General features: G+C 38.7%; 4 protein-coding genes across 4 annotated transcripts; 1 reads left to right on the top strand and 3 right to left on the bottom strand.

Moving 5' to 3' along the window:
• Positions 1 to 10,388: 10,388 nt before the first annotated feature.
• LOC108057893 (uncharacterized) lies at positions 10,389 to 10,817 on the bottom strand. The gene is made up of 3 exons (XM_017142348.3): positions 10,793 to 10,817; positions 10,529 to 10,735; positions 10,389 to 10,464 (listed from the first exon to the last, which is right to left on the bottom strand). Exons 1-3 carry the CDS (start codon positions 10,815 to 10,817, stop codon positions 10,403 to 10,405), a joined length of 294 nt encoding a protein of 97 aa, XP_016997837.2. The 3' UTR covers positions 10,389 to 10,402.
• Positions 10,818 to 11,047: 230 nt separating this feature from the next.
• Positions 11,048 to 11,462, bottom strand: Eig71Ek. The gene is made up of 3 exons (XM_017142355.2): positions 11,438 to 11,462; positions 11,166 to 11,372; positions 11,048 to 11,109 (listed from the first exon to the last, which is right to left on the bottom strand). The coding sequence occupies exons 1-3, from the start codon at positions 11,460 to 11,462 to the stop codon at positions 11,048 to 11,050; spliced, it is 294 nt and encodes a 97-aa protein (XP_016997844.2).
• A 346-nt stretch (positions 11,463 to 11,808) lies between these two features.
• Positions 11,809 to 12,196, top strand: Eig71Ej. Its single transcript, XM_017142356.2, has 2 exons — positions 11,809 to 12,040; positions 12,132 to 12,196. Exons 1-2 carry the CDS (start codon positions 11,809 to 11,811, stop codon positions 12,194 to 12,196), a joined length of 297 nt encoding a protein of 98 aa, XP_016997845.2.
• Positions 12,197 to 12,542: 346 nt separating this feature from the next.
• On the bottom strand, positions 12,543 to 12,959 carry Eig71Ei. Its single transcript, XM_044393959.1, has 3 exons — positions 12,935 to 12,959; positions 12,664 to 12,879; positions 12,543 to 12,607 (listed from the first exon to the last, which is right to left on the bottom strand). The coding sequence occupies exons 1-3, from the start codon at positions 12,957 to 12,959 to the stop codon at positions 12,543 to 12,545; spliced, it is 306 nt and encodes a 101-aa protein (XP_044249894.1).
• Positions 12,960 to 14,685: the final 1,726 nt, after the last annotated feature.

The following is a 14,685-nucleotide window of genomic DNA, read 5'->3' as shown; positions in this document are numbered from 1 at the left end:
TCAAACATCATCAATTTAATCAATGGTCAGCCCACTGGGGTGTCCTTCGCACGAGGGGGCGAAAGTGGGAGTCGCTGCACTTCCAAATTGCAAAGTCAAACTGCCCGAACTTTTTCTGGGGGATGACCCGTGAACCTTACAAGTAATTAAGGGTGGCAATTTTAAGACAAATCCTTGGGGTAAGGTGTTCCCCTGAACGATTCGATGGATTCGTTCGGATTGGATATGTAATTGAGGGGGGTTTGCTGTGGGGTGTCGCTTCTGTCGCACTGAAGTACGTGATAAGGGCATTAATGATGGCTAAGCCGCCACCTTCCGACAACCAAATAAAGCATGATGAGTTTCAATTATTCTTCGGACAGGGGGAATGCCTGATGAGAAGTCGAATTTTAACTATGAATGGCTCTAGAAGTAATAAACTTCCGTTCTCTTCTTTGTCTTAGATCTATGATAAGGAAAGTCATCAGCTTGATTAGATGAGTGTTCCAAATAGTTAAAACTTAATTGCATTTTAATGCAAACGAATTGGTGGTCATCATGCACGTTCAATTTTAAAGAAATAATATGAAAGATGAAACTCTTTTTACCGATTCACAAAGTCAAAAGAAAATTGAACAAGTGGCCTCACTCCCTGCTCATGAAATATTAGTCAAAGGAAATTAGTTTGCCGAGCGCCATTTCATAAAATTGTCTGAATTGAAAGGCAGCGTTCGTTGGGTAAATTTAAATTGAATTAATAAAACTAATGCCAATATAAAAGGCGGTTGCAAAAGGCTTTAAAAGAGAGAAAATTTTAACGGAAATGAATTCAATAATATCGCCAAGCAATCCTAATAAATATGATTCCACAAACTCACATTTTCAATCCCAATTATGGATAATTTACGGTCAAGAGGACACCACATCCATCAATCCAAGTTGCACCTTGCTGCTCTGTTTTCATTCTCAGCATCATTTCAAATTCTAACCGCAGGATCTCGGCCAGACAACGTCCTTCTCACATGGAATTATCAAATTGCACCTGCTGAATTCATTAAATTGTGCTAACGATCTGCTTGAAAGTCAGCCAGCCAGACCCAAAAACAAAAAACCCATACAAACTAAAGCTGAAATATTTGTCTTCGGCTGTTTAAAGTGCTACACATAACCCAGCACAAACATCATTAATTTTGCACGTAATTATGTGAGCCAAGTGGTAAAACACCTAACCGAAAACCAGACCAAAAACCCCGCCAACCAAGCTGCAAAAACACAAAACTGTAAATCAGTGCAATTAAATGCGACTTTTCAACAAAATTTACCGAAAATTTATGACAACAAACGAGACTAATTACGCGACGAGGAAAGAAGAGACCGAAACAAGCGAAAATCTGATGATGAAGTTGGGGCGACGATGAAGACGGCGACATTGTAGATACTGCGAATTGAAGGCAATAAAATTGCTCTGGCCGAAAGGAGCGACAATAAAGCCCTAAACGAGAGCAGAACTAACATTAATCAAGGACCTAATGAGAGCAGACTCGCCATGAAAATATATCTAGTCTGGGCAGGACTTTATCGCCAACTCGTCATCGATATTTTGGCCAGCAATACATCAAACCAAAAGTGTACCCGAGACTTGAGGCACAGCCCACTTAACTAAACTGACAGTTCAGCTGCTACAATTTAGTCGATTAACGTCAGCTCAGCCGACGATCCAGACTTTCGGAATCCCTGATTCGAGGGATCAGCCCTCTGCGATCGTTGTCTTCCTCTCTCTCGTATTTTTGCCCTGGCCTGGCAACCTGTCGTCATCAATTTTGTGGAGTCGTCTGGGCCCGAAAAAAGTGGCAGCTGTTTGGCCTGGTCAACAAACATCGGCCAAAATCACTAAGTGGCCCTGAGAGCCGCAGGTAGCTGCCAGACGGCAGGAGGCACGATCAATGATCAATGATCTTCAGGACAAAGGGCAATCCAGCAGCGAGTGCGATTGTACACTCAGAGAAGTTAACCTTCAAATCTTAGACCAATTAACTTTACAAAATGTTCGAAGTAATACTGTAGCATAAACTGGAAAGATATAGTTTTGTTCAAAGAAAAATTGGATTTTACTAATATTAATATTAAATATTAAAATTAAATTAAATTAAAATAAAATTGTAGACATTTTTGTATTACACCTTTTTTTTTACTATACTGCTTTTTGCTAAAAATAGTTCGTGGAACAACTAAACAATAAAAACCCTCAAAAAATAATATTTTTAATGCAAGTAAATTGCCCTTTTTTTCAAGTGTTTTATTTAACTCAAGCAGTGCGCAGGTGACTTTTTACCTTTTGTTATTCCATTTGAATTATGAAATTATGCATCCCGAAGAAAGTTAATCCCGCAGATGCGTATTCACCTATTGAATGTCAGAGATTTCCCTAACGTTACATGATATGTGACCAGATCTCTATCACCATCGGGCCAGGCCATCAGAAGTATAATTAAAAATCGTTCATTTGGCTCGTTTCCATTATCTCGGCATAGAGATCTATTGATTGCCTTTCCTGGAACCGCGATGCTGGCTTTGGCTTGTTAGTTTAACAAGCCGAAGGAGAAGCTGCGACTACCAAGGAGACTGCGGCTGACCATTCATTTGGCCGGAATTAATGGTCAGCAGGCATCGGCTCCATCTGTTGGCCAAAGGCTAGATGGCCATACGATTTTGGTGGCCCGAACGCGTGTCTGCATTTAATTTAATAATATGGTGTCATGTAGCAGTTGTTAGGATGCGCTAAATGCCCCATCCTTTGTCTACGAAAACTCGGACTGGCATCTGTCTGAGTCGAGTTTGGAGTTGTGTAACCCAATGCCAGACAGCTCTCGTAGACAAAAGCAAGCTGTTCCCTCCTCGACCAAGCGAACCTGAAGCAGAACCTGAACATGAACCTCAATGGAAATTATAGCGAAGTATTGTTCATTTGAGAGGATTTGGGTTCGGTAGGTTCGCATTTGTATGCTAACGAGGGCGTGCGCTGAATGGCCTTTAAAGTAGGTGCCTGAAAATGGAAGAAATTCCCTATAATTAAATACGAGAAAGTGCAGAACGATCCTTCGGTTGAACAACTGCCGATGGCTGATCTAGTTACCTCAAGTGCCGGCTCTTCGTTTGCCCATCTACTTAACAGCTTTAGATTGTATCTTTGAGTACGTGAAAGAACCGTGAGATATGATGCAAATACGAGATAGGTATCGCCACTTGAGCTGACCACACAGTCATTTTCTCAAGTCACCCTTCGTGATGTTATGTGATGTGGAGAAATATTCTTTTACTTTTCACATCAGCGGGATTAATATTAGTCTGAATGGTCAAGTTATAAATTTATTTATTTTTATCACATCAAAGCAATCTTGTTAATATAAAATCTTTATGCTTTTAATCTTTATTGCCTTTTACTCTAGACCCTATGAATTTCGGATAATGTTTTTTGTCAGATACGAAACCAATAGTCACAATCTAGTAATCCAATCTCATCGCAGCCACAACAACATTAGCACTCACTTTGCCGGAATATTTCGAAAGTGCTCATGTTTATTTGCATTCATGTTAGCATGCCATAATTCGTTTGATATTCTCTGTTTTTTATCCTGTCCTCCTCCTGATTATCATGCTGCGTGTCCCATCAGTGGAATGTCCTCGCACTTATTACATATGCAAATGGCAAACAGATTTATGTACACCGAAAATGTTGACAGGACTCCAACCAACTTTTATTTGCCAACTTTCCAACAGCGGACCTTCACATCCCCCGCATACCATTCAAATGCAAATCCCCAAACTAATTTTTGTTTCGACGAAAATATTCACGGCTCGTTGCACTTTGTGGGCGACCACCCATCAGACGGGATTGGGATAGGGATACCAACAACCCTTTCGAGGGTTCAGATGGGTTCGCCAGCTGGTCCATGGTCCATGGCAAATGCACAGCACACTACATAATACAATCGTAAAATTTGCCACAAAAGCCACTTGGAAATATTAAAAACAGCCGCAGGACAATGACAGTCACGCTCTCCAATAAATCGCTTACGCACAACTTTTCCCTCCGCTCCTCGAGGAGTGATGAAAAATTTTCCATTTTCATTTCTACATGCAATAAAATCTAATAATTTCGATGGGGTAAATTTTGGGGGTTGTGATGCCAATTTCTGGGAGGCTGTGTCGCTGACAAAACAGCTACAAACAATTGGCAACACTTGTGTGCTTGAATTGGGGGAAAACAACCCTCAAGTAGTGCACTAGCCATTAGAAAAGGGTGTGGGTGTGGGGGTGGGTGTGGGGTTTATCCAAGAAAATTGGGGGAGTTATTGCAATCAAAACGAAATCATTTTTATGCGATTCCCGCTGCCCTTCCGCATGACAAGCTTTCCTCTGATATATGAGATGTAATTAAAGTCCGGACCACGAAATCAGTTTTGGTTTAGTGCAATAGTTTTGCGGTGGGTGCTTCTGACTGCGGGGGTGGCTGATGGGCGGTGGGCTTTGGATGGCAGGCAGTGGGTGGTGGGGCGTGTCGGTTGATTGCAAATTGGTCCATGGCCTGTTGGTGACGTGTCTTTGATTACGCCGCAAGTCGCTGGCGCTGTCATCGTGTTCCCGGCTTCTGGTTTCTGGCTTCTGGATTCTGGCTGATGGCTTCTGGCCGAGATTCCCGGACTCCTTGCTGTTTGTTTTTAATATAAATGCAAATTTCGCCAACGGCATTCGCAGGCAGGCGCCGTTCGTAGTTCGGAGTACATATGTGTGTGCGAGCCTGTTCCGGAGATCTGTCATAATTAATATTTTGAAGCTTTGGCCACGGCATCGCAATGCGTGCGGATGTCTAGCACTAGTTGCAGGACGCATATTAAACAGGAAAGCACTCAGGCACTCGACGAAAATCGTTCAAAGTTAATATTAAGTCAGTGTTATAATTGGTAAACCTCTAAACTGGGCTCTATCATATTGAACCCCTTTTAAATTTGTATAATATTTCAAGATCTGTGGCAAAATTTAAATACAAAGGACCTTAATATTTTGGAATGCTTATGGAATGCTTAAAATTACCCTATAAATTTTATTTAACACAACACACATTTATTTTTTATTTATATTTAATAATTAAATTAAACATTATTAAAAAGACTAATTACCATAACTCATGCCACATATTTCTTCGAGTGAAGGCCACACAACTATGCCGCCGGCCTATGAACAGTTTTAATGCAATCTAAAGTTTTTGACAGTCCCGCACTTCAGATTCGTATCTGTGTGCTGTGCCCAAAAAGGATCACAGCCCTGTGTCCTGTCTCCAGTGACCGTAGTCCTGTGAGTGTCCTCGTCCTTTTCGAGACCCGGGTGAGGGTTTAATTTATGACTTGCAATTAGCAGTTGGCAAATGTGTAATTTTCATAGATGCAGGGGCCTTTCCGAGTTGATATATAATGATAGGACCTGCTTCCGAAGGATATTTCGGCTAATCGAGATTTGAATTTCCCAGACATTTTAGACAAAAGGCAGTTTAAACTTTTAAGTGGAGCTAAATTGCGCAATATTAGGTTGCCATTTAGTTGTGGTAATCTTACGCTGCCTTCAAACTTTCTGAGTTTTGGAAAATGTTGCAACCAATTTGTGTCAAAATATGAATCCAAAACTGGGTCAGAGTAAAACCCTCAGCTTATCATAATAAATTCACCACATATATGTATATATAGTGCACAAGGAAACTTTAATCTGACTCTGAACAAGTTTTTCATTACAACGATTTATGGCAGAAAATAAAATCAACAACTATCCCGCAAAAGGGCCAAAGTTCAGAGCTCGAGATTCCTTAACAATTCAACGCACTGCAGCAGTAATTTCTCCGCTCCAGACATTCGTTCTCCGTAAGCTGCAAAGGCAAGCTCAAATATTTATAATGCTGTCCAACACTTGGTTGACCACAACTGCTGGCCTGGCCAAGAACATTGACCGCAGTCCAAAAAAAAAAAAATAAAAAAACAAAGACCCAGAAAACATGGCAATCGAAGGGGAGGGAAAAACAATAAATTGATTTTTGTATCTCCTCGGCGCACAAGTGCAGGATCCGGGTAAAACGAACGCATATATATATGTCCAGAGTGCTCGCCTGCTCGCACACGCCCCGATAATTATGAAATTTGAGGCAAAGAAAATCTAAAAAACCCAAAAATAAAAGAAACCAAATTTCTACAGAAAGCAAAAATCAATTTATGAAGCGAACACGCCCCGAAAACTTTGGAGCAACGACGTTTAACTGCAAAACGCCCTGTTTTCAAGGCGTGTCCGAGCAACAAACATTTGAAAGGATACAAGGCGAGGAGCCCGAAGGACAATGCCGGGCCGCAACATATGCGAAAGGGATAATAATTCACTGGCCGAAAGGCGATGGGAACAATGGTCACATAACTCAGGCGCGCCAGATGAACTAAGGACATACAGAGGGATTCAACGAGCTGACCGACCGCATTATGGACTCGGGATCGGCACTAATTCAAAGGACACGCGCACAGCGGGACATGTGCGATGTCCTTTTGCCAACGTTTGATGTGCGGCGGCGACTAGAAATTGACATTTAATGAGCAGAATCCTCGCTCCCACGCACCTCCGTTGGGAGTATTATTTGAACACTCAAAACAATTATTTATGGAAAGTGTGTTTCATCCAATTAAGTATACATTTCTTTCGAATTAAAATCAAATGAAAGTAAAAACCAATTATTTCTCAATCAAATAATAATAACAAAACAATAATAATATTTTAATAAAATTTTCGAATTTTTTTTTACCTAATACCTACATCAAATGTTTAAAAACTTTTTCCATTTACACCTTGCCTTTTTGTTTTTCTCTTACATAAATCCCGGCTAGCCAGGACCTCGTTTGTGCAACACCTTTTGTTATCGCCGAAAACACTTGTCCTGGGATCCAGGGCTCCTCGCTGCTCAGTCGGTTGGCAAATATTACATTGTTACCTGGACTGTCCCATGTTTGTTGTCTGGTGTCCGTCTGGTCGATGGGGATTTTCGATTAGCTCTCACACATATCAAAATCGGACGTTAATTGTTTTCAGGTTCGTGGCATGTCAACAGCTTCAAGCACGTCGCCGGGTTGACCGAGGTTTTCTACTCGATTTATCTGTCTAGCCGGCTAAATTTTATGGATTTGTTTTGTTTGCTTGCACTGAGATTGCAACAATTACTTATGAATCATGAACTATGTCAGCAAGACTTAGTCCTAACGACTGCTTTAAGGAGCGTTTTAAATTTTTGACGTGAACATTTTCTTGTGGCTTCAAACTGAAATAACATAATTTTTTGTGATGGTTTCAAATGGTTTCAACTAGGAAACTTTTTTAATATTATATCAAGTTCAATTTTTATTAAAATTTTAAATTATACAAATCTTTACATGTACAACCTTTTAAAATGTTGTGTTTTACAATTCTTTAATAAATTAATGCTTGATAAATTTGTATGTAGTTGTCTGTTGTCGGTTATTTAATGCTTACTAAACAATTTGCACTTGCCATTAAAATCACAGACTCCTCATTTCCCACACTTTAGGTTGGGAAGGAGTGCTCGCAAATCGCTTGACTTTTGCGCTTTTGTTTGCCCTTCCAATGAATTAAAATCCCTGGCACACACGCAAACATATCAGCGTAGAGCAAACAAGTGCTGAGGCAAGACAAGGGCCCTCCACTTTGACCACATTGCGGCCAAGCACTGGTCGCATTCTGGCCCAAGAGCACCAGCTGTTGTTCCTACCCCCCAACCCACCAAAAAGTCCGACCGAAAATCACCCAACCACCCACCACCTTGCAGCCACCACAAATTCCACCCGCGAAACAACCAACTGAATTCTAATAACTTTAAACAAAACAAACTTCCTGGCCACATGCCTCATGCCCATGCACTTTGGTATTACAGAAATTACAATGAGCGAGTTTAGAGAATTCGTTTCGAAATTTCACGCCACCGTCTGTGACGAAATTTTTTGTAAAGCAAAGGACAAGTGCAGCGGTGAGCAGGATGAGTCACCCCCTTTTTAGCGGAGGGCAACCCTCGGTGGCAAGTGGAAAAAGGTTGCAATACGAAACCCAAAAAAAGCATCGCAACCCCGTAGACTCACAGTTGCCACTTTTAATCAGCATGAAAGTTCCCGTTCCCATCCGGCTGTTCAGCTATTTAAGGGCCCCGGAGATTCCGATTCCCCCGAATTAAAACTCAGCCGAAAATGAAAATTTCTATACTGCGTTAGTTCGCTTTTTGTTGAAGGCGAAATAAATGAATGCATGAATTCCAAAGCAATTTTGATGTTGACATTGAGTAATGTTGGCTCCGTTCAGCCTGGCTGCTCTACTCCGGGATCTGGGATGGATTCAGGTTGCTTCGGTGGGTGGTTGTTTGGTTTGGCATTTTCATATCATTTTCGAATATTACATGCGGATTAGCATTTCCTCATCGGGATTGCAACAAAACGTGTGCCCATCTATTTGGGGGGATTTTTGTGGGGTGCTTTGGGCAGGGGAATGTGGATGGGGAAGTGGATGGGGGCCCTTTCAAAAAGGGGGTGGTTCATTGCACTGGGTGGGTGGTTTGGCCTTTGTTTGGGGGAGTGTGCTGTCGATTACCCTCGGAAGGTGTTTTTTAGTGTTCTTAAAGGTATTGTTCAAAAGAAATTAAAGTGTAGGTAAACAAGATGCTTCAGAAGAAGAAAAATTGATGCCGGTAAAGATAAAAATAACAATACGGAAGACGTTTTGTATTAATATATTTGCTTATTTCGAAATATGTGTGGGCCATTTATATATATTTTTTTTGAAACATTTTCCTTCTATGTGAACTCTAAAAATATTATGATAACAAAAAGGAAATCGTTAGGAAAAAATAATATTTATCAAAAAAACAGTTACACAATGTTTTAGTTTCAATCAAACCCATGAGAAGATTTCATTACTTCATTACTTTCACCCAGAATAGGTTTAACATTTTTAGTTTTCATAAGTGATAAAAAATTTTTAAGATGTTAAGCATAAAAGCATTAAATTCTCAACGAACACTCCGAATTCCACCGCACTGCATTCATAGTTTCCAAAACTCAAATAGCTTTCCTTGTTTTTCGACTTAAGAAACTTGCTATATTCTTAGATATACATACCTTCAAAAACTTTTGGCTTTTACCAACCCGACTTTCGGACAAGTTTAAGGAATTTCCCAAATCAACAGCCTTTCAGAAACCGAATGGACGCGAAGGGGTATTTTTGGGGGAGTGGGAAAACCGACGTCGAACTAACTTTTCAATTTTCTTTTCACGCTCGCATTTTACAAGCTGCTACATGATTAGGGTCAATGGTTGCAGGGTCCCTACGTCCCGCTCCGCTGGAAAATTCTAACAAGCTGCCAAATTTCACACTCAGTTTCTGATTCTGAAATAACTCGAACGAACGAGCACACCTAACGAAGTAAAAGTTTGGGTCGGGGGCGGCAAAAGGGGAGTCCGTATCTCTCAATCTTGTCATCACTGCGATTGTAATCATAATAACATTCACTGAAAATTTTATTATTAACTGACAGTTTATTAAAAACTCATTGGGTTGGCTGGCCTGCTCTGATTTGTTTGCCGGGATTACTGTTTGCTTTTGGTCTCGTCCCTTGTTTGTTATCGAGATCATGGACACATGTCGGGGATGGCTGATTACCGACGCTAGATAAATATTAAGCAACTAAAAGGAGGGCTTTCTCTTTGGAGATCCGGAGAAGGATTCGGGTGACGCCATCATAGGGCGCTTCCTTGACGTAATTGACTCTCTGCCAAAGGGCACAAAACTGCTCCCCCAAAATGGTAATGAAATTTTGGCTTCGAGTGCTATCAGCATATACATATAGACGGGGGAATCCCCCAGCCAGCCAACTCCACTCAAGTTGTTATTGTTGTTGTTTTGGCACGTGGCACGTGCAACGTGGCCAGGAAATGCTCTGAAATTGATTTTTATTTTTATTTTAGTTGAGAGTTTTTGTCTTTTTCGGGGTCTTTTTTTGCCCCGAGGTATATTTTTTAATTATTTCTGTCCTCTGTTCCAGCATGTGATTAGATTTTCGAGTAAAAGTTTATTCAGCTTTGTTGTCGCTCGATTATAATTAAAAATGATTAGCTCATAAATATTTCCTGCTGTCGAGGGAGAGATTTATGAGAAGGTAAATACAGAGACAACAGATACCCCGAAGGCAAAGGAAATATTCCACTTGAAAGTAAATTTCATGCCGTATTTAGGGGAGGCAGTCCGAAGGGGTGAACGTAAGATCTATAGAAAATATGTTTGGTTTGAACTAACATTTATATGAATTTGTACTCACCTTTATTATATTAGATTTTCTCCATTTTCACAAGTGCATAATATCAGCAATGTTTTCACAACTCGGATCTATTCCATTCATCTGTGTTACTGGAATTAAAAAAATGTTTTAAAAAAATATTTTTTTTGACATAAACTTTTTGTATATTCTTACATAGACACTTTGCAGCTTTCAATTCACAGCGGGTGATATTACTCCATTTGGAGCCTATTTCTTGACTGCAATTTCGATTTAACTCTTGTGCAATATTGTTGAACCTTCCCATTTCTGTTTCAGTTTTCTGACACTTTAGGAGCAGATCATTGCACTTGAAGAGATCCCCAAAATAGTTGCCTCTACTTCCATTAAAAGCACTAATAACTTTAAATTTTAAAAGTTAAAATGTTAAATATTGACATTCTATTTAAAATCGCTCACCCAGCATCGATACTATCATTAACATCTTGAGTTGAACTAAAGACGTAATTTTACTCTGCTCCGCTTATATAGAATAAAACATATACAAAACTCTTTTGTTTGAACTCGCCATTCTGTTAAAATAAACTCTTTACTGAATGTTTTAATACATATGTTTATTACAAAAGTTTTACTTGCTTTAGCTTTTGTTAATATCAGCTGTTAATAAAGACAATATACTTCAGTTTAAATAAGTTTTTCTTTGTTATATCTTAATTACAATTCCAAGATTTCGGCAATATTATTGCAGGACATATCATCACATCGACGTAAGATCACTGAAATATTAAATTAAATTTTAACAAATAAAACAATTGTCTGAAAGAGAACTCACGAAGACAGGTGGCTTTTTCCATTTCACATCGAGACACATTATTCCATCTGCCTCGACGCTCCCGACGGCAATGTCGATTAAATGAATCTATAGTCTCATCAAATCGCCCTATTCTAGGCGTAAATCGCTGACAATCGGTGTACACATTTTCGCAGTATTCTCGATTCGTTTGAGCTTTAATATAGGACAAGTGCAGGACACATAGGACTACAAAAAAAAATGTGGTTAAGTTAGGAATTAAAAAAAAAGGATTAACGAAAAGGAACTTCTACCTAATATCAGTGAAAGTTTCCACATTTTTAATCAATGTGAGCTGACTAAACTGAAGCGTGATTATCTGTGGAGTTGTATTTATATGGGCGAAATGTATCTAGATTCATTGACAGATTACAAAAAATATAGAGCGCACCTTTCCTTAAAATGGGTTATCTATATCAGACCAATTTTTATTCAGGTGGCCTTTTTTAAATCTGGTTTTCATCTTATTATGCAAAATTACAATACCCTTGAATGTTATCCTTGCTCTGATTTTAATAAAATAATGTCTTTGTTGAGCACAGTAGTTTTCAAGTGTTTTCTGTCTCTATAAAAACGGATACAAAACCCTCCAACCACCAGTTGATATACATCAGCTACACTAAAAATGAAGTACGTGTGCGTTTTTTCCTTAACTATTATCCTTTGCTGCCTGTCAGTTGGAGCGCAGCGTCTAAATTGCAGCAGGATTCGTGAAAATTGTCGTCCTTGTACGCGACGTTTAGTAGATCCCATTAACAATCTGGAGTTTATAAATAGAGATTGCAGGGAAAAAGTGAGGGAACGTTGGATTTGGCGAGACGTTAGACGTTGTGATATGCAAATTGTTGCGTGCGAAAGTAAGATCTTAATGAAAACCTAATTTTTAAAATGAAATTAAAATATCATTGAAGTTATATAATATTAAAATATTTCAATTGTGTGTTGCAGATCATGAGAGCAGATTGGATTGCGAGAATGTGGCTAGGATAACTGGAATGAGACGAATACGTTAAATTGATTCACCAAAGTCATTAAATATGGAATACAATTCTAAAAAAATTGTACATTTTACCATTTTCTATAACCCGACCAAGAGGTTAATCATTTTAGACCGTGAATAAAAATATATATTTTATACGAGCATAATTTTTAAATTACAACTCTAGTCTTTATCCTTAAAACGCAATATTATTTTATTTTTAGTAATACTTAAAACAGAAAAAAAATGTTGGCAGAGAAGTTTTTTTTTTTTTTGGTTGTTATTTATTAAAATAAATAAAAAACTTTATTAATTAATTGGCCAACAGAAAAAAAAACTGTGTGTTGCTCCTGTATTTCATTCAAGTGACCTTACGATTTTTATCGAAGACTCATACGCTGGGCAATATTCTTACAAGTCGGACTTTCGCAGTCGCACACAGTAGCTGAAAAGTGAAAACTATAAGTTCGAGTCCTACAGAATTTTCGTATATATACTCACATAAACATGCTACTCTGAGAAGATCGCATCGGCTAACATCGGACCAATTAGAATCCGATCGCCGACAAAACTCGTTGAAAAACTTAGAAGTATCGTCCTGTTTTCCCAACCTGTCTTCATTAGCAGCACACTTGTCGAAAATACGCATGCAGGTTTTATGAAGCCTTTCGCTTTCAAGAGAGCCTTGAACTTGAGCCATCAACAGATAACAAAAAGCTGAGGGCGAGGAATATTGCCTTATTACCAAAAACAAAGCGACATTTTAACTTACTTAGTGCCAAGTAACGTTTTAACATGGCTCCAGTTGTAGAAATGGATTTTTTGTGTAATCTGACTAAACCGGTAGGTATATCGTGGTATTTATACCCTTTAAATGAGTTTGTTAAACTGTCAGTCCCAATTGTCCGCAAACAGCTGTGATATGGCTTTATGAGCCTTCACCAGATGAACAGTGGTATTGTGCTCAGATTTATTTAGGGGAGAGGGGGGGAATTTCGTCAGCATTTTTTCAAAGCTATTTTTTGTCCATCTTGAGACACGTTATCATATTTCTATTTTTATTGTTGAATGCGGTTAGCACCAAGCTTTAAAATGTGACATTCCCCTATTTTTTTAATTAGCTTGGTCATTTATAAAAAAATAAAATGTAAAACCAATATACTGGGGCAATCTCACCACACAATGGGGTAAAATCACCACACAACTGGGGAAATTTCGTCACCTGAAAAATGTAGGGAGTTTAACGCCTGAAAATATGCTACACTGATCAAGCGTACCATTTTTGTTGACGTCCTATATTTGTTGCTGCTGCTGGTAGTCTGTTCGTTAGCCAGCTCGTCAAATATAAAAATATGTATTTAAAATAGGTGCGAATTTACCCTTAGCGTAGGGTGGCGAAATTTCCCCAGACCGTACTTTTTTAGAAATAATTATTTTTCTTGCGAAATTAGGCGCGAAGTTAAAAATCACTGACGCAGAAATGCACATTATAGCACTGTGTATTATATAAAAAATCGTGTATCTTATTCCTTTTGAATTGTGGCATACAGAAAAAATTTCGTCGAGAACTAAATGTAGCTTTTGAACCGTTAAAACACATTTAATATTATAGCTCAAATATCTTGGCCTTCTGTGCAAAACAAATGCATTGGTTGTGTCTGGCCGTCTTGAAGGACTAAAACAAAAAAATTATATATTTTTACGACTTATGGATTCCGAGATATTGCAGGTGACGAAATTGCCCCTGTGACGAAATTCCCCCACTCTCCCCTATTTGCCCAAAATTCTGAAAATATTAAATGAGTCTGAGATATTTGGGAATTCGCTTCCTTGTTGGCCAACTTATATAAATCCCGATCGTCGATTTCGTTTTATCAGAAGCACTGAAGATGCAGTTGGCTACAACTACTTGGGTTATTTTCCTTTTCGGTTACGTGGTCATTTATGGGCTATCACCTGATTGCCGGACAATAGAGAAGCACTGTTCACGATGCCTCTTAAAACTGAATGATAGCTATAAAAAGTTGGAGGTCGTAAACAATGGATGCAGGCAAAAGTTGATTGAAAATTATATCTGGGAGGATCAGAATCTCTGCGACATGCTCATTATTGCCTGTGAACGTAAGCAAAGAAGTCCTTTAAAATTATAGCACAATACATAATAACATTTATTTTTCAGAAGCTGGAAATAGGAAAAAGGATTGCTTAACAATCGCCGAAGTTACCCAAATGCGCAGGGTGAAGGAACTTTAAACAAAATAAGGAAATTAGTTTACTTAAATAATTTGTATTTTTTATTTGAATTAAATTGTCAAAATATTGATTCAATAGAAATGGAAAACTATATTCTCATATAAATAGATCACCAATATAAGATCAGAGGAACGAAGTGGGGGTGGGTGTTGTAAGACGCCAAAATAAAATAATTCAATTAGAAACAAGTATTTATTTAATGAAAGTTACCAAAATTATTAAAAGTTCGCATGTACTTAACAACGTTATGAAATAATTCTTAAAAGTCGC

This window comes from Drosophila takahashii, chromosome 3L, assembly GCF_030179915.1.
Source record: "Drosophila takahashii strain IR98-3 E-12201 chromosome 3L, DtakHiC1v2, whole genome shotgun sequence".
Lineage (NCBI taxonomy): Eukaryota > Metazoa > Arthropoda > Insecta > Diptera > Drosophilidae > Drosophila > Drosophila takahashii.
This window is presented reverse-complemented; position numbering and strand designations above follow the sequence as displayed.

Coding starts and splice junctions, on each gene's coding strand:
- LOC108057893 (XM_017142348.3), bottom strand. CDS start 10,817: ATGTTAATGATAGTATCGATGCTGG. Junction 10,736..10,792: donor AATGATAGTATCGATGCTGG/GTGAGCGATTTT, acceptor TAAAATTTAAAG/TTATTAGTGCTTTTAATGGA. Junction 10,465..10,528: donor GAAAGCTGCAAAGTGTCTAT/GTAAGAATATAC, acceptor TTTTAATTCCAG/TAACACAGATGAATGGAATA.
- Eig71Ek (XM_017142355.2), bottom strand. CDS start 11,462: ATGTGGAAACTTTCACTGATATTAG. Junction 11,373..11,437: donor GAAACTTTCACTGATATTAG/GTAGAAGTTCCT, acceptor TTTTTTTTGTAG/TCCTATGTGTCCTGCACTTG. Junction 11,110..11,165: donor GGAAAAAGCCACCTGTCTTC/GTGAGTTCTCTT, acceptor TTAATATTTCAG/TGATCTTACGTCGATGTGAT.
- Eig71Ej (XM_017142356.2), top strand. CDS start 11,809: ATGAAGTACGTGTGCGTTTTTTCCTTAACTATTATCCTTTGCTGCCTG. Junction 12,041..12,131: donor GCAAATTGTTGCGTGCGAAA/GTAAGATCTTAA, acceptor TGTGTGTTGCAG/ATCATGAGAGCAGATTGGAT.
- Eig71Ei (XM_044393959.1), bottom strand. CDS start 12,959: ATGTTAAAACGTTACTTGGCACTAA. Junction 12,880..12,934: donor AAAACGTTACTTGGCACTAA/GTAAGTTAAAAT, acceptor CCTCGCCCTCAG/CTTTTTGTTATCTGTTGATG. Junction 12,608..12,663: donor TCTCAGAGTAGCATGTTTAT/GTGAGTATATAT, acceptor TTCACTTTTCAG/CTACTGTGTGCGACTGCGAA.